The 19674-nt window shown below is 42.2% G+C and overlaps 1 protein-coding gene across 1 annotated transcript in view; it reads right to left on the reverse strand.

Moving 5' to 3' along the window:
- KATNAL1 (katanin catalytic subunit A1 like 1) overlaps positions 1 to 15485 on the reverse strand; it is a 30160-nt gene extending 14675 nt beyond the window's left edge. Inside the window, exons 1-3 of the mRNA XM_059818813.1 lie at positions 15324 to 15485; positions 6389 to 6549; positions 4255 to 4423 (exon numbers count right to left, since the gene is read on the reverse strand). Coding sequence (XP_059674796.1) covers positions 4255 to 4423; positions 6389 to 6549; positions 15324 to 15485 — 492 coding nt within the window. The remainder of the gene's footprint in view (positions 1 to 4254; positions 4424 to 6388; positions 6550 to 15323) is intronic.
- Between the last annotated feature and the right edge of the window lie 4189 nt (positions 15486 to 19674).

Raw genomic sequence — 19674 nt, forward strand, 5'->3', positions numbered from 1 at the left:
CCAATGAAGTTCTGACTTAAAAATTTTCAAAATTTTCTGGGCTTTCCATCAGGAAGAGCTGTCAGACCTCCACTAACCCACTGGAACAAAAAACTTATTTCCAGAATGAATATATTTCTACATTTCTACATACAAAGTTCATGCATTAGTTTCAGCAGTTGTCTCACTGACGTGTCCACCACCCTGATGCACTTGCAGCATGCATGTGCTCTGCCTTCATTTACCAAACCAAGTAAGTCTCCTCTTGGAACACAAGCTGAACACAATTACCTGCTCACTTTGGCAACCCTTTTTTCTTCTCTCTTCTTCTAATATTAACACATCTTTCTTGAGCACGGTTGTAGCAATGCACACAAAATACTCCAGCTGCTGTCTCACCAGGGCCTCCTATAATGGCATGGGTATCTCTTCTCTCTGCTGGTAACATCGCAACAAACTGGGCCTAGGACTTCATTTACATTCATTTCCATGGCTGTATCATACTGCCACCTTACACTCAACCTCAAACAGATCAATCACGTAGGATAACCCTGATGGCTGCAATGACCAGAGCCAGGTCCTGAAGACATCTTGCTTTTCTGCGGGCTCTTCCTGCTACACACAAACACCGAACAACAACTGCCAGATGCACTCTCCACCCCTTGCTGCCAAAGCCAAAGATGGCACCTGGCTGTGCCTCACTCCGGCAGCCAGCCCTTCCCATCACCGCCAGAAAAAGGTGATGTGCCAAATGAAAGTTCAGTCTGATACAATTTCTGCTGGTAAGTCCAAATCTTTCTTCTCCTCTACTGCTGAGCTCCCAGCTTCTAGCAGAAATTCTTGCTGTAGTCTCCAAGTACACAGCCTGCTGCTCTGCACCACTGAACATTATCCCAATTCCATGACTCCAGCACAGACTCATCCAATTCCTCCTGTACAACAGCCTCACTCCCCTCTTCCAATGATGGTGCTTCCCAACTCAGTATGATCAGCAAATTTAATTAGCAAATGTCTCTTTTTTGTGCCAGGGTCATTAATTTAAATATAAAACAAAAGTCAATCTCTACTCTTGAGGAAATCCACAAATGATTTGCCAGTTGACTGATAACTTCTTCTTTCAGTACCACTTGTTTACATTCCCCTTGCTGCCTAATTCCTCCCCACCTCACAATTCTCCTACACCACACACTCACTAGATTAACTGATTACTTCCCATGTGGCATCCAGGTAGATGAATTTCTTTCTCTAAGAGTTTAACCAGAACTCTAAAGAAAGTGCTGGCAAAGGCAACACCTTTGCTTAAGAAATCACATTTCATTTTTTTCCACTTTCCAGTTAGTCCCAAGTCTTTTACTTTTTGTCCATTCTAAATTTGTTGTAAAACTTTGCACGCTGTTTAGGTAAAATTAACAACTCCAATTGCCTGGATCACTCTTCCTTTCCCCTTCTAAATAAAGGCACATCAACACAACTCACCATTCACATGAGACAACAGCAGACCCAATAAATTTTACCAGACATCTCAGCTCCCAACCCTTCAATTTCACCTACTAGTTCTTTCAGCGTTCTCGGATGGAGATTATGCAGCCTTCCAGTCCCAATGCATGGAGGTCTATGCCTCCATCTAAATATGACTACCTCATCTTACATCCATATTCCTGTAATCTACCTTGCCTTTGTTTCTGATGACAAACATCAGAATAATCAAGCAAAAAAATTTAAATTTTTAAAGTCATATCTTCATCAATCTTAATATTCACTTCACTGATATGGCAGTACAGCCCTTGGCTATTTCATATCCTTTGCAATATCTATCGTCCTCGTCCACCGGCAATCTAAAATAATCTAAAGACTACTCCTAAAAAAGTGTTCTAGTGCTTAGATATGGTATTATGCAATTTCTAAAAGACATACAGGTAGCGTTCATGCTGCCTCTTTAAGCTGAACTACTGAACAGAAGCTAAAACTCTTGGCAATGATCCAGCAGAAGGTACCTTGAGAACAAGCCTAAGAATTTCCAGTGGAACTGAGAAGGAAGAAGCACTTCAAAGCAGTATTTTAGAAAAAGGAACACGTAAATATAAGGGTTTAGTGGATAAACACCATCTGGTGGGTTGCAGTTCAAAATCATTTTATATAGCACTACAAAAGGTCATTTTACAGGCATAGCCAGGTTAAAACTCCTTATCCCAAGATGGTTACAGTCAGAATGAAAAGATGATATGGTCTGGGGAGGAGAAACAGTGAAAGAAGGCATCGTATGTAAAGTGAGACAAAACATTTCTAAAACATACATACTATAGCTATACTTACCTTAAAAAATATTACGAATAAATACACATATTGCATTGTGATATTATCGCCAGGACAGTGTACACTGCAACCAACAACTTAGGAAATGGCTATGGCATCCAAGTTCATTACACATTCTAAGCAGTCCTAGCCAACCACCCAAACCCAAGAACTTCAATGCTGAAACATTTATTATGAGAAAAGAGGTATCTGGTTACCTAGTTTGAAGCTTCAGGTTTTCCCTGTTATTTTTAACCGAACATGAAGAGTTACTGAACCTGTTTGATTCAACATACTAGGCTACAGAGGTAAGCTCCTTGTAGCTTTAGTTCAGAAACTGAAGAACATAAACACTTGCAAACTAAGAAAGGATGAAACTGAAAGGGAAGTTAAACCTATTTTCATGCCTGTGTGTAAAAGATGGAAAGTTGCATTAACTTCTCTCACTTCCAACGCCTCGCTCCTTCCTCTTTCATTCAAAATTTTCTTCAAAAGAAAATCATGGATCCCATGCCAAAATCATCATACAACACGTGAGAAGTTGTAACCTGGTATGATTTTTGCATATATACCCCAGACAAAGAAAGTAAAATAATCACCAAGTAACTAGACAAAGGCGAAAACAAGAGCACGTGTTGGTATTTTTTGAAGAGAAGGCATATTTTCTTTCTGCCACCTAGTGACCAATTTATTCAGATAAGAGCAGCATTTAAAATGTACATTAAATAGCACACCTTCATGACTCTTCCTCCACCTGACAACAATAGTATTGCTAATCGCATTCTTCCCAGAGGCAAGTATTGTACAAGTCATGTTGTGGGCTCCTTAAAGTAAAGCCCTATAATGCTCACCACTAGAAAGCTTCGAGAGCAAAGTTCACCCTCATTAGAGCTAAGACTTTGAAGGCTGCCTTACACACGCACATCTGGTGAACCTGTCACACACCACGACTCCAATTCCCCGTATAGTTGGCAGAACTGTAAATAATTCCACAGATCTTCACAAGCTTTTTATAGCTTGCAGGATGCACACTTGTTACTTTAAATCTTACTGATCCAGGGTAGAGAGATTTCTAAAATGATTAAACTTGCTCTGTGCAGTCACGCAGTGGCACTGCTGAAAATGTGCCTGGGCCTACCTGCCGATGGTAATAACGGCTGGGATTACTTAATGCTTTTCCTGTGTATCAGAAAAGCAATTCACGATGGAAAAAGCGTATCTTTGAGTTCTTTCTGCGCTGTGAAGAAGCAACCTGTAATAAAAAGGCTACGAAGGGACTAACCAAATTCATTTGGAAGAAAACTGGCTTAAATATTTTCTTATTCATCTATCAAGATCTGTACAATACTGTGTGCCCCATAGGAAGGGGCTTCTCTTATCTCTGTCAGGAAAGTAAAGCTGCTTCAGTACACTCTCGACTTGTATCATTTATAGCGCAGATTCCTTAGGTTCCTGGCACTGACTCCACAGTTAAATTTAAAAATGCAAATGTCTCAGAAACAGCAATTTGTACACAGACCTTTTTTTCAGCCACAAAACAGTCCTGCCTTTGACATCACTACTTGACAGTGAATCACTGCTTCTCCTTTTCTTTCACTTCAGCGCTGCTTCTTTATCATGGGTCTTCAGTGAAAAGAATCTCCAACTTATTCTAATTTATTTCATTGGTTTTATTTTTAAAACAAAGCCTTTCCAAGAAGCATCTTCCTAAACACTATAATAAATACAAACCACTTTTCATAAACTAAAGAAAATGAAAGCTGCTAAGGGTCTGCTTTTACTACGTCCCCCTCACATCATTTTCAAATGTGTAACTTCAAATAATTTGCTTTGTCCATGAAGCAAGAGGAAAGCACCTAGTTTTGTTGCACGGGATTATTGTGGCTTTTTATTATTATATTAAATAACTAAAACTAAGAATGCTTCCCTTTGCCACATGCTGCATCATAACTACTCCCCACCACGTTCTTCCCCACTTCTTACCTTGTCATCTCTTCCTCTAGCTCTAGATTCCCTTTCACGGCTGCCTGCAGACTTCTCACCTTTGGACACCGCATGTGCTCTGCCCGCAGGCCCACGGGGCTGCAGTCCTGGTGATTCTTTCCTCAAAGGTTTTACTTCTCGGTTGGGACGTTTTATCTGAGGTGGTGCCCTAACAACAAGCAACCGCAACAAAAACATGCTAAAAACAGCAAAAAAAGAGCAACATTGAGAAGGAAGGATTCTAATATTTCATTAATTCCCTTAGTGCATTATTACTAAAGCTGACAAGCCCCTAAGTCTTATTTCCCTATATCTGCAAATCCAGCAACATATTTCTGGTTCTGTCTGACACCCAAAGTAAGAAAAAAATACAAAAGGAAAAAAAAGTTTCAACAGTGGGAAAAAAGAAAATTAACAATATTATTAGATCAGTACTCCTAACCCATCTTACAACAAATCAACATGCATGTAATAGAAGAGGGAACAATTTAGTAAAAGTCTTCAAATTGTAGTTTCCTCTGACTCCAAACCAGGAGATTATATTAGGCTGCATTCATATGCACAAGTTCTACACAACCAGATGACATTCCTGGTTAAAAAAAAAAAAAAAAAAAAAGCTGGTTATATCTTTGACAGGCCTCAAAACAAAGGAGGGGGAATTTTAAAACAATCCTCCTACCTCTGACTTCATTCCCCTGTGTGAAAATGTCAAAACGTAAAAATTGCCTAGAACGGAAAAGCAAACAGAGCCGAACTGCAACCACCTATACTTGTGTGCATCTCCCATGATGTCAAAACAGAACTCAGCAGTGGCAGGAGGTGGCAAAATTTGATATTAAGACGAGGCGTCACAGTCATTTTGCTCTAGGGATTGGACTTGAAATACAGAACTAAAACAAACGGCCAGGAATGACACCCAACTTTAATTAGTGTCCCCTATCAGATCTTCTACTGAGTCTTCTTTTGAGTAACTCAAAATTTGCTAACTCCAAAACCAGTTTCCTGGAATACAGCTTAAAAAGAGTACATAAACGCACTGCTGGATACAACTGTTACATTTTGCTTTGTATACATTTTCATCAAACGTAACAGCATAGAAGAGTGGCTAATTCTCCTTACTCATTTGCACAAGATTTAAATTTCAGCTTAAAAAAGTGGATGAACTATTGGGCCTTTACCTCTAAGGAAGATACAAGAATAATACATCTTGCACTTCACGTAACTTTACCACAAAAATTCTGATAATCTTTTCTACCACTCACAAAAGTAATCAGCATTAATATTATTTCACACTTATATTCTTAGGGTTTTTTGAAAAGCAAGATCCATTTTTTTGATAATCATAAAGCACATAAATTTATAAATTATCTTGGCATTTCTTTCTGTTAACCAAGATCTCTCATTTTACTTTGTTCCTTTCCTTATATGAGTATATACACATTAAATTTTTTTGCTATTATAATGTTAGAAAATGTTGGCATAATATATGTTATTCTTGTTTTTAAATTTAATTTGTTGTTTCCAACAACATGTGTCAAGCTCTATTAGGGTGAAAATAGGGATTTCAGAAAATGCACAAGCATCTATTTTGAGAAAACTATTAGCTAACTAAAGTTACCTTAAAGGTGGTTACAGAAGAGAAACACCATGTATAACAGAACATGTTTAGCAATAAAACTAACCAATGGATTAAACACAGGTCATATTATCTGTAGCTAGGGAGCGATTTCTAACCACTGTGTCCTTCAAGATCCTTCAGTTCCAGCTCCTTACTGACTCCTCCGCTATCAATGAATTCAACTCCTTAAATAAACTGAAATGGAAAAGTTTTCTCCCTGCACATAAGAAAGGCAGCTGTCACCAAAAACCCACTTACCTCTCCAGCAGACTCTAGTTCCAGGCACTTAGCTAGTCACTCCCACCAGAATAAAGGAGTGACTTTCTTTAGAACTTCAGCAATAAATCTAACTGTAGTTTAATTACTTTTTTCCACAATGAATTATATTTATTCTTTATTAAAAATGACTAAGGGGTAAATGAAATGTGATTTTCACATTACAAATGCATTCAAAAAAGAACATAAAATTATGCAACCCAACTTTATTCCACCCACTCTGCTTGAGCCTCTCATTACCTGTGTTCAGCTGGAACAGGAGGGGGCCATACAGCAGGATCTCTAAAAGGCTCATCTTGACAGGATACAGGGATATCTGCAGGTCTGTCCATCTTAAAACTCTCTAAAGTGTTGACAATGCTCTTAACTTGTTCATATTCTTCAACTAATTCTTGTCGGACCTTGAGAAATACACACATTATTTTAAAATTGTTACAATTCAAACTTTGCTTTTTAAAAAACATAGGAAGTACCTCAAAACATATGCTAATGTCAAAAGTAGGGACTCCCAAGCCTTTCCATTCACAAACCCCAGACCTATCAGGCTGACAATAGATCTTTAACAACAGCATAAACAATTGAATCTCTGTTGAGTTCATGTTCCTGCTTGTCAATGTCATGACCAGATATGATTGCTAATGCAATAACATGCGTAACATGCACTGATGCTTAGATTTATGTGTGCATGTTGGCATGTATGCATACGTACACACACTTCTATACTAGTAAGGGTGCTGTTGGCAGATCTTTAACATATTTGCTACTATTCTGGCATAAAAGAACTTCTCTGATTACAGTCTCCAAGGTCCTAGTTATAAAACTGGCTAAATCATTAAAATACAGTATTACAAAATTAATTTTGTGAGGGGCACAACGTCACCATGCAGTCAAAGCACAAACCAATTCTTTGGTGAATTGCAAAGATTAGAACAGAAAATGGGAACTTTAACACCATGTAGCATAAGTTCAAATGATAAGTAAAGTAAGTAAAAGAAAAATGAGAAGAAATTATATCTCAGAAAGAAACCAGGTTGCAGAATTATGCAGCTGATTTTTATACTTGAAGTTTCTATTGCCACTAGTCAGGGAATTAGAACTACTGCAATAATTTCAAGATTTATTGACTTGATATTTGTACGTTTCAGTTTTCTTCCACGAAGCCTAGAAAAAACAAAATCTGTATAGAAATTTGCTAAGTTTTAAGTTATATGGCTTGATACAAGCTTGTATGCTGAGGTCACCAGTTCTTAGTACACACCAGCAGCCAAAAACTTGCATTGTATATTCTTGCTCAGAAGCATAAGCTTTCAGTGCATTAGCTTAAGATGTGCTAGGATTCACCTGAGTGCACTTGTACTCCATCTTACCAGTCTTCCACCTATCACTCAATGATGCTTTCCATCCTGTGGGATCAACCTCCATGCTTACTTTGATTTTTACCTGCTCGAGGGTCATAACACCCAGATGTCACTTCTTCACTAAAGTGTTGGTGCACAGCTAAAATTAATTCATGGATTACTGTGCATGCCTGGAAATCAGTATTGGCACTCTGCAGCTAGGATCACCTTAGGCCAGTGTGAATCTTGCCTGCTACAGGCTTGCAGCTGGAGCTACAGAGACATCCTGAACCCTTTCATCCACTGGAAAGGCACATAGGCTCTAAAAGCTCTTGTGAAGAAACACTACAGCAAGGCTATTTGCTGGCTGCCACCAGGCACACTACTGAGTGAGGCTACAACTAGCCTAAACTGCAATGCTGAATCAAAAGCCAGGATCTGAAGTCAGCTTACAAGAAAGCAAAGGAAAGGCACCCAGCTGTGCTCGTGTCATGTGTCCATGTGAAAAAGAGCTGGGAAAAATATTGCCTGGGAATGCTGCAACCAGGTTTCGCTTTGTGGCAAACAGAGGAAGGCAACTGAGGACAGTATCAACAGATGTCAGCGATGTTGCCTGAAATCCAGAATCTCTTTGCTGTCCAGATTCTGAGTAATCAAGAGGATCAGGAAAATGGAGGTCTGCAAATCCAGCCTGTCTGCTGGGGTTATAACAGCATCAAATCAGGGAACTAGTACTGAACAGCATCACATCTTATGACTAGTCTTCCTAATGGTGCTTACTGGTGAAAACATGTGGCCACTAGCCTAAGATCTTCCCGTTTCCCTGTGTGCTTGGAAAGGAACCACATTGGGCACATGCAGGGTGCTGTGTCTTGTCGGAACACTTTTAAAAGCATGCCTCTTCCAGCCCGATTTTTACCTGCTCATCCCATTCCTCTCACACTCTCATTTCCCCTCTCAGAATTGGCATCTTTCCTCACCTGCCCCACTCTACATGTTCAAAACAGCAGCAGCAGCCTCTGGCTTTTGGTGGGAAAACTTCAAGACAGAAAGTGCTATTTGACATAACTGTTTGGTGAGTAAGGTGTATAAAAGAATGAATTATTAAATCAACAGTAGTCAGCAACAAACACACATCACCTCTTTCTGGAAGCTACAGTTCTCCTAAAATACTACCAGGTACATCCCACAGCAATGTATTGTTTTGCTCTGTAATATTTTCCTGGGATTTTCCCACTACAAGGACAAATTAGGAAATTTCAGCAGCACAAAGAAATTCTTCTCTGTTTTAAAACCCTGTTTAAGAAGAAGAACATATGTGACTGTCGTCAGCAAGATACCAGTAAGGACAAAGGCAAAGTGAAGGGTAAATCCCCAAGGCCCTGCACAGTTCTTGCAACACTGCAATTTACTTCACCAGAAGCTCTACATGCATCGTTACAAAAGGAGCCTTAGGTACGGGAAGAACTCGATCATTTCACAGGGCAAAGCAGCATTCTTGCTCATTCCAGATGGGGTAGCTCTATCTTTCCAAAGACACAGGACATCCAGCTCAGGCAGGATTGCTCCTGACCTGCTTTGCTCTCTTTGCTTTCTCATCACACAATCAGCAGACACATCCCCCAGTACAAGAACTTCCAGCTGGGCTACAAATGTGATCGATTACTAACTTGGTTCCTTCAAACTGTCTAACACGCATCCCTCCTGTCCAAAAATAAATCTAGCCAAACAGCTGCTGTGAGGTACAAAGGAATGATACAGCATAAATTCTCCAGTGCACTGCTCCACGAGAGACAGACGCTTCCTACTCCAGTGCTCCAGGAATACAGACAGGATTCCTCCTACCAGCCTTCCCACACATGCAGAAAGTTGGTGGAAAACAACTTGCTAGCACTGAGGGCTGGAGTGCTGTCATTCAGCTCTCTGGACCAGCAAGGAGGATGGTATCTGAAAATCGAGAGAAAGTGAGCCTTTGACGCCTTGGAAGCTGAAAACAGACTAACAACTGCTGACCATCTCTTAGCCAGACCTGAGCAGACCAAACTCTGAAATACACACCCTTACCGTTTAGCCAGTACGTACCTGGCAAACCAACCAACAAAAACCCCTTAATGTACTCAAACAACACGACCACGAAGGAAAACCAGCTGACAAATTCCTAGAAGCCTTAAAGAAACCAAGTCAGATGAAACAGGTGCAGAAAGAGTTTCTTGCAGTTGAGAAACAACCCAGTCACGAGCCAAGAAGGGCTGTCCTGTAATTACGGAGGTGACTGAGCAGTGTCTTTGAGCGATCAGTGCTACTCCAAAGAAACCTCGGAAGGCTGCAAACAGGAAAATCGCTGGTCTGGACTCACCCACTTTTTTTGCCCCCCATCACACCCTTCCCTTGGGTGCCAGAGTCCTCAGGGGGCTCCAGCTCAGGTTGTGGAGAGCCTCAAGAAAGCTTTTAGGTTATTCACATTTAAGCAGTTTCAGGAGATAGCATGGACCAAGTTAGCAGCTCACGACTGCCAAACAGGAAGATCTCATTTCCTTCACTTTTTCTCCGCAACCACACTCTGCCACTGCTCTTCTGGATTCAATTCTGGCAGCTCAACCCAGTAACCCAGCTTGGTAAAATGGCAGAAAATTAGCCTAGGAGGGTAAAAAGAAAATAAAGGACACTTTTGCTGCATTAGCAGGCTGCACTGGCTCGCTACCCTGTGATAAAGTGAATCCCAGCACAAAGAATGGCAGGGTGCAGAGGAGGGAGAGAAGTTGGTGCAGCTGGAGAGAAGACGAGGTGGGGAAGAGCTTGGCCTTTCTGGGCACAGCAGGATGTTAACTGGGTTCAGCTACCGTGTGAAACTGCCATCTCCCCAGAGCCATGCGCTGGTACACCAACTGCCCCTACCAGCCACATTACCTCCTCCACAGGAGCAGCATTGTGGATATTGGGTGATGTTGGAAAGCCCGATAAAAAGCCTTTCAGCCCAGGGGGTGGCCCCACAGCTGTGTTTTGACATTCCAGCCCTAAGGATTTACAGTAACCAAGCAAAGAACACATCCTAACATATGGGTATAAAACACAGTGACCAAGAGTTGAGTTCACTCTTTCTCAGTGGTAGTTCTGAAAACCATTTCAGGGAGTTCCTCTGTATTTCACAGTCTGGCAACTGTTGTACCTTGTTATACCTGGCATCACTAGCTTTTATTTGCTATGCTAGAGCTTGTACGTCTACACCACCTCCCATAGCAATAAGCATGGGTATTTGTACCTTGGTAAATACAAATAACGTGTGGGTTTTTTAAATTATCTCATGCTGGAACAAAACCAATCAAGTTTCCATAAAAGTGTTTTCCAAACCTGAAATTACTGCCTGCAATTAGTGCTAGTTATTCAACAAGCTCCATTTTAAAAAAGTGAAAATAACAATTCCCTAACCCATACCCAAAATGGATGCCCTGTAACCCAGTCTGATCCCATGGAGTCGAAGTATAGCTCCTGTAATCACAGTTCTTCATAAGTTACCTGCAGAATATTCCTTAATTACTCATGAAGTAACCTACGAAGTGTTAGTAAAACAGGCATGAAACAAAACCAACATAAGCACAGATTGACTGAAATGTGTTTAAAATTTAAAGAAAAAAAAAAGTAAAAGTCATCCTTTATTCTTTAAGCAAGAATACAGTGCACCTAATCACCTGCTCCAGTGACCACGGTCAGTAAGGGTGCCTTGCTGGCTGCTCCAAGTGCTCTGGAAATCATTGAACTCCTGCCTCAGCTCCGCCTGAGGCTCCTGTGCTCTCAGATATTGTGCAACACAGAGCACACAGTTATAACATGCAGCAGGTTTTGCTCGACAGCCGCTGGCCTTGTCATAAGCCAGTACTATCTCCCGGGGGCACGCTCTGCTGTCATTCTGCAGCTGCTGAACTGTCACTGAAGCAACTCTTTCCTACAAGCCAGCTGTCTAGTAAAAAGACTGCAACAGCCAAGAAACTCTCTCAGAATAAACAGGGGGAATGTCAACACAAGTGAAGTTCACAGTAGCGGTCATGAGAGTAAACCTACCTTTTACTGTTGTTAAGTAGAAAAAGAGATTAGTTCCTTCTGATTTTGAATCTTTCCAGTCCCAGCCTGCATTTAGATGGATGAATATGCCTACATGTCAGCCAAACCTCAAAGCACAACAAAGAACTAACTTTTTCATATTCAAAGGAGCTCGGAGGCCTAGGAGTGAGGATAAGAATGAAGCTACACTCAGCCACCCAAGAGCAAGCTGGGAGCTCCCTGGATGCAAAACAAGTAAGGGTTTCAAGAGCAGGTCACCCTTGATATCCCCAAGCCAAGCTAGTTACCAGACGATCAATGACCATGAATTTTCCAAAGGGTCAGAGGAATTCTTATGTTGTCACAATGCTGCTTTGGTGGACCCTCCAGGATGCATCTTTTGCCCTTTTGAAGTTCTGCAGGTTGTGTCAGACTAATAACACAATCCCTCTCCCCCAGTCAGCGCTGGTTTTGAAGTCCCAGAAGCAGTATTGCATCAAGTGGAACTCAGCCAGTCAGTTGTTCACAGGGGAGCAGCTGATACATGTTCACATTCCTCCTCCTCCTATCACCAACAAGCATAAAGAACCCTTGGAATCAGGGTGCCCAGTGCAAAGCTGAAGCTGTCTGATTGTGCACCATGAAATACAAGCCACCAAATACTTGCACAGAGTATCATTCTGTCCACACCAACCTGTAGAAATTTGAAAACAATGACACCCAAGCAAAGAGAGGTAGATCAAGAGTGTTTGGGAGTCTGACCCAAAATCCCAGCTACTTCTGCTTCACCTCTGCTCTACATTGCTCAATAAACTGCTGGAAAAAACCCATGTAGTACACAACGCAACAAAACAGATCCACCTAGCATGAGGTACCTATTCAGGATGGAGCACCCACGGTAAAGAAGTGACCGGATAGGGAGAACGATGGTTGATGTAACAGGTATGAGTTCGTCAGCTGCAAAGCCATGGCTGTAACTATTCTTTGAGATGTTACTCATATGAACATTCTTATTTTATGAGGGAACATGTATGCAGACACCTGAAACTGAGTTCACTGCCTCAGAAGTACCAGTAGGACAAATGCTCAGTTTGTGTGCTACGCACAAACATACAGAAAGGAAGGGCATGCTTCATACTGCCAGATCCCCTCAGCGTGAGGTGTCCCAGGAATCCTTCAGGAGGTTCAAGATTGTGAGGGTGCATGTAGACAGTACATCTCAGAGAAGAACTGGTTTAAGTAACAATCTTCTTCCAGCACTTATCTATGTGGACATTCACGCTGTGGACCACCCCCAACGGTAAAAGCTCTACTTACCCAGTGTCTGCTAGAGATTGCTAAACTCTCCCTCCAAAAGGTACCAGTGGTATTATCCTCCTCAGATTCCTCAGAGGATGAAGAAACTGAAGAACCTAAAGAACAGGCTAGTTCCATACGCAGAGGAGACAGAATTTCAGGTAAAAATCAATTGCATTCACCCCCTTAACCATGACCATGAAGTTGCTTTGCTTCTCATGCCACTTGCAAGAAACATACGAGTATGGGAATGTTTTTCTTCTGCACATTACTGGTACCAAGTGGGTTAGACCTGAATTTTGCTAAGCTTACATGATGTGTATGGCATAACTCTTTCATGAGAATGACCTAAAAAGAATATCTAAATATTATTTTAATATTGTGAATGAGTGTTTCTTGTGATCCAACTTTTGCTTTAATTTTTTTTCACAACAGGCTGTCTGTCAGACAGCTACTGAATGTGACTGACAGTTTGGATGTAGCTGCTGTTGGAGCTAGAAAGCAGTGCTAGCATCCAGATCATCCCTCTTAGTCTGTCTCAAGGCGTGAAAAAGCACAACAATTATTTATCAAGAGTGGGTAAGAAAGCAGGTCTACCTCTATAGGTCTCACCAAACCATTCAGATGCAGGTATGGAAAAGCTAGTGGTTCCAGGGCTGCATTGTTTGTTCTAAGGGCTATATCATTTTGTTCCCAGTGCTACAGGTAGCCCCATAAATGAATGAGAAGGCAAACAACCTGGGGATGAAGCACTTTTTTTTTTTTTTAATCACGCTTCTTACTTTTTCGTGTTTGTTCCTGAGCAGAGACTGGCAACTGTAATGGCAAAGAGATATTCTGACAAAGCTCATCTGCCACCACTGTGCTGGGAAGTTTCAGAATTAACATGAGCGCACAGTGTGACAGACGCTACCCCACCTGCTGCTGATCTTTCTGGGGACAGTTCTCTAAAGCATTTATGGGACACTGTCAGAGGCCATTCTGCTTTTACCTAAAAGGGATAATTTCTGAGAAGGTGGCAACTTCAGAACCTCTGCTAAGGAGCCAGCTGCCTTCCCCAGCGAATAATCCTGGAAAATGTGTTAATGGTCCTTTTTTACCTGAGACTTGTCTTCAATGTACAGCGCAAATTCTATAGTGCACCGGCGTCTATGAAGCAGTTCAAACAACACACAACACCATGAGACTTGAAGTAACCTTCACAAGGTAAGCGCTGTTAAAAAGCTTAATAGAAGAATCAATATCATCGGAGGAAACACTAAATACTAGAAGCGAAGGCAATGCAGTGACGCAGCTGCAGAACAAGGAAAGCCTCATGCTCTACCTTCATGTCAGCGACACGTTCAGCAGGAACTAAGGATACGCATGGGGCATGAACACCTTGTATCATCATGCCCTGGGGTGGGGAAGAGCTTGAATACAAATACTTGAATATGACTATCTCCGACACAACATTCAGCTTATTACATCACCAGGAAAGCTACGCACTATCACTGCTGCTTGTACATGCACATGCTTTGCAGACAAGCTCTTAATAAGCAGACAGACTTTTACAGTTCTATGATAAACACTTACGAATAGTACTGTCATTACAAAATGATTGCTAACAGGGTTGTAGCTATCAGTACGCAAAATACTCTGTGTTAATGTCAGATGTTTCAAGCACAAAACCATAACCAAAGCACCTGCTGCAATAAAAAGGAAAAATTTGTTCCTAAGTGACATCATTTAAACAGATGATATTTAGAAAAAAATCTTCTTGAAATCATGTCTTCAGCTACTTACTGCAAAATTGTATCTTTTATAGGAGCTACGTTCTTCTTTCAAAAAATAGTATCTATGCAACATGAATTCTTTATTCTGGAGTACACCTTTATAAGTTTATCCTCCAATTTTTTTTTTTTTTGTGGAACACATTTTGTACAATGAAAAATGGAACCAAAAAACGTAAGGAACACTTAAAATACTGAAAGTGCTAAACGAGGCTTCTCACATTACTTCCTTGGCTTCAACAGCTCTCTGCTTAGCAGGGTGATACATGTGTGTAAGAATCAGGCTAAGAGTATTACTTGGAGTTTTAGAAACCTGATCCAAATTTGCACATTGTAGCATTATAGTTAACTGCTACTCAGACAACCATTCTAGTAATGCTAACTCATGCACTCACATCTTAGTTTACTGGACTTAGATGGTCAAAAGATAAAACAGCAAAAGGAAGTCCTCAGAAAACCCGTTTTTCCAAAATATGCAATCACACACAAACAGACCAGTGATTAACCAGACATCCTAAGTGAAAGCAACAAAAAATTGATTAAATTAGAAGAAAAGAATTCCTTTTAAATATGCCACAAAAAATTATTTCCCTATAAATATCAACAAAATATTGTGAAAGGAATGTTGTGAATTTAGCTGCAATATACATCCACTACATCTTAAAAGGTTTGAAAAGTATAGTGTATTTTTCAAATATCAAGTAATAGAATAAAGGCAACCTTACTTCACCCTACCTGTTGCCATTTGCCCTTAATTGCTGGATCTCTGATCGACTGACAATGTCTCTGGATTTGTTGGATGACACCCTGGTAATATACCATAGAAGAGTCATAATTCCCAAGGAGTGCATATTCTCTTCCTTTTTTGGCATTATCGCAAATCTCTGCTAAATTCATCTTCACTCAGAAATCTAAAAGAGAACATAATCATCAGAAAAATGAATTTTACATGCTGTAAAATAATTCAGACCATGACACTCCAGTTTTGTTTTTTCTCTCATAGCTGAATTGTGTCTTTTCACCTCCCGTCTCCCCCTGTTTTTCAACCGTTTAGCGCTGGAGTATCTCTTTACTAGCCTAAGGTTTGAGATCATGAATCAAAACTCTTTCATAGTGATAAAACCCACAACTTCTTTGCTGCCTTTGGCCCCAATCCTGTTAAATTAATGCAAGCAAATCAAATGCCCTACCCACACTGAACCTAACAAGCCAAACTTTAATTTGTAGATCACCACAATATATTAGCAGCCATCAACCCGTGAATCACAAATCACACGAGGCATTAAATTGGTTTTTATACTGTTGTATTACATACGTGCCTAAATGTGCCAACCAGCATCAGGGAAGCCTGCCCTTAGCACTTTCAAGAGCCCTCACCCTAATGAGATTACGATATGGTTGAATGACAGCTCTACTATAGACGAAGTTGAGAGCCTCATTCTGTTTAAATATTCTTTCAAAGTACTCCAACATCCACATGCTGACTTGGATTTTTTCATTAAATTTAACAAGTCACTTTGGGATTTATGGCATAGTTAGCAATCCAAATTTAAGATTTCTTAGAACAGTGATTCCCAAAGTACAACCTTCCTCTGGTCCCCAAAACAATTTAAGATTTACAGATTTTACTAACTTTTTTATACCAGTAGTAAACTGCAGCATGACTTTAAGGCAAACCCACAGTCCAACTTTTCCCAGTAACCATTCAAGAAAGCAATATTAAACCACACATTCAAAAGTAAGCTATGTTGTACACCTAGGTTTGTATTTAATGGTCAAGATCGAAGCAGTGCCTGCCCCTTTGTCTGAATCACACATGACCCAAAGTCCAGGTCCTTACCACACAAAACCAGCATCAGTTCCTTTCCCTTGTCCTCTGACTCAGGGCAGGTGGGGTCCCTGACATTCACATAGGTATAAACCTCTGAAAAGCAAAAATAAAAAATTACGATTCATAGCTATGCAATGCAGAGAGTTGTATTGACCAAGGGGGAGGCGGCCGGCTCAGGAGGGTCATCCACTAGCTGCACTGAGGGTTTGGCAAGACCAAGGTGGTGGAGAAGAAACAGGAAGGATGGGAGGGTACAGCCACACGGGGAGAGAGCCAGGCGCCGGCCTGGCGCAGCACACAGTTCAGGCTGCACAGCTGAAGACAGGCCTTGATACGGGGATGCGTGCAGTAGGAGCAGGTGGTAGCAGAGAGAAGCCAGAACAGGAAGAAACAACCTTTTACATCCTAGTGGGTTATAAAAATGTTAGTAGTTTTCATAGAACAGACAAGACAAGATCAAGATGACGTTGAGGAGGATGTATCTTATGCCTTTGTATTCCCTCGTGCTTAGCAAAATTCAAACCTCTGACAGTAAGTTAAACATATATCCACATGACCTTCATTCTGCCCTCCCTGAATGCTGCTTATAGCAAACACACGCTCTGCCTCTGAGTGGTGCCAAAGTGATGGTCCTTACTGCTGACTGCAGCTGCACACCAGGTCTGCTCCACCACCTCTTCGCTCCTGCTCCCTACAACTAAGCCATGGAAACCCACTACCCTCACTTAACGCCAACAGGCCACACAGCTTCCACGCGGCTGAAGACTTTGATGGCAAGAACACGCTGCTACCCCACGGCTGGCACTCCACCAAGCGCAGCGAGATGCATTAGGGCTTCCTTGTCTTTACACTGTTCCACACATTTCAGCTTGCAGATCATTCCCATGGGCTGTTATAAACCTCTGGGCAGGAGCAGAACTAAGATGGAAAGGGCGACGACCCTAATTTTGTTTTCTCTCGATGCTGAGGAAGGGCAGGATACATCAGTGGAGAGCTCTAGCTCTGTGGCAATTAAGACCATTTAATTTCAAAATACAGAAGATCACAGAATCACAGAATCACTAAGGTTGGAAAAGACCTGTAAGATCATCAAGTCCAACCATTAAAAAAAAAAAACAAACCCACAAAAACAAACAAAAAACCACCACCAAAAAACCCAAACCCCCCACACACGAAAACCACCACAAAAAAAAAAAAAAACCACAACCCACCCACACCACAGAGCACCATGCCCATCAAGCCACACCCCACAATGCCACATCCACACGCTCCTTGAATACCTCCAGGGAGGGTGACTCCACCACCTCCCTGGGCAGTCTATTCCACTGTGTTACCACTCTCTCAGTAAAGAACTTTTTCCTAACATCCAGTCTGAACCTCCCCTGGCACAACTTGAGGCTGTTTCCTCTTGTCCTGTCACTAGTCACTTGGGAGAAGAGACCAACACCCACCTCTCTGTAACCCCCTTTCAGGTAGTTGTAGAGAGCGATGAGGTCTCCCCTCAGCCTCCTCTTCTCCAGGCTGAACAACCCCAGCTCCCTCAGCCGCTCCTCATAAGACTTGTGCTCCAGACCCCTCACCAGCTTCATCACCCTTCTCTGGACACGCTCCAGCACCTCAATGTCCTTCTGGTAGTGAGGGGCCCAAAACTGAACACAGTATTCGAGGTGCGGCCTCACCAGCGCCGAGTACAGAGGCACGATCACCTCCCTGCTCCTGCTGGCCACACTGTTTCTGATACAGGCCAGGATGCCGTTGGCCTTCTTGGCCACCTGGGCACACTGCTGGCTCATCTTCAGCCGGCTGTCAATCAACACCCCCAGGTCCTTTTCTGTGGGGGAGCTTTCCAGCCACTCGTCCCCAAGCCTGTAGCATTGCATGGGGTTGTTGTGACCAAAGTGCAGGACCCGGCACTTGGCCTTGTTGAACTTCATCCAATTGGCCTCGGCCCATTGATCCAGCCTGTCCAGATCCCTCTGCAGAGCCTTCCTACCCTCAAGCAGATCAGCACTCCCGCCCAACTTGGTGTCGTCTGCAAACTTGCTGAAGGAGCACTCTATCCCCTCATCCAGATCATTGATAAAGATATTAAACAAGACCGGCCCCAAAACTGAGCCCTGGGGGACTCCGCTTGTGACCGGCCGCCAGCTGGATTTCACCCCATTCACTACAACTCTCTGGGCTCGGCCATCCAGCCAGTTTTTTACCCAGCAAAGAGTGTATCTGTCTAAACCACGAGTCGCCAGCTTCTCCAGGAGAATACTGTGGGGAACAGTGTCAAAGGCTTTGCTGAAGTCCAGGTAGACAACATCAACAGCCTTTCCCTCATCCACTAGGCGGGTCACCTGGTCATAGAAGGAGATCAGGTTGGTCAAGCAGGACCTGCCTTTCATCAACCCATGCTGACTGGGCCTGATCCCTTGGTTATCCTGCATGTGTCCCATGAGCACCCTCAAGATGAACCTCTCCATAATCTTCCCCGGCACTGAGGTCAGGCTGACAGGCCTGTAGTTCCCCGGATCTTCCTTCCGGCCCTTCTTGTAGATGGGCGTCACGTTGGCAATCCTCCAGTCGTCCGGGACCTCGCCTGTTAACCAGGACTGTTGATAAATGATGGAGAGCGGCTTGGCAAGCTCCTCCGCCAGTTCCCTCAGCACCCTTGGGTGGATGCCATCAGGCCCCATAGACTTGTGAGCGTCCAGGTGGCATAGCAGGTCATTAACTGCTTCCTCCTGGATCATGGGGAGCCTATTTTGCTCTCCATCCCTGTCTTCCAGCTCAGGGAGGTGGATACCCTGAGGATACCTGGTCTGGCTATTAAAGACTGAGGCAAAGAAGACATTAAGTACCTCAGCCTTTTCCTCATCCTTCGTGACAATGTTCCCCGCCGCATCCAGTAAAGGATGGAGATTCTCCTTGGAAGATGATAACTGATAGGAAAAAGTGATGTCACTTGCATTGCACTGGAAATGGATAAAAAGATAGGAATGGAATATAGGTTACAACCCATTCAGATCTGATGAGTCAACTTACAAATGAACAAAATATCACCTGGGGCAGAATCTGTTGCCCCATCTTCAAACACATCCAGATTAGGATCTGCTACACAACCAGTTTGCCCCTGTAAGAAAAACAGTCCTGAAATCTCTGGAGGATTTCTCTGCATGTAGCAAAAAAGAGAGAGTAAATAAAACATTTCTAAGGAATTGTTGCATTCAATTCCTAGAAACACGTAATATTAAGCAGAACATGTAC

Source organism: Gavia stellata, chromosome 1 (assembly GCF_030936135.1).
Source record: "Gavia stellata isolate bGavSte3 chromosome 1, bGavSte3.hap2, whole genome shotgun sequence".
In the NCBI taxonomy this organism is placed as follows: Eukaryota; Metazoa; Chordata; class Aves; order Gaviiformes; family Gaviidae; genus Gavia; species Gavia stellata.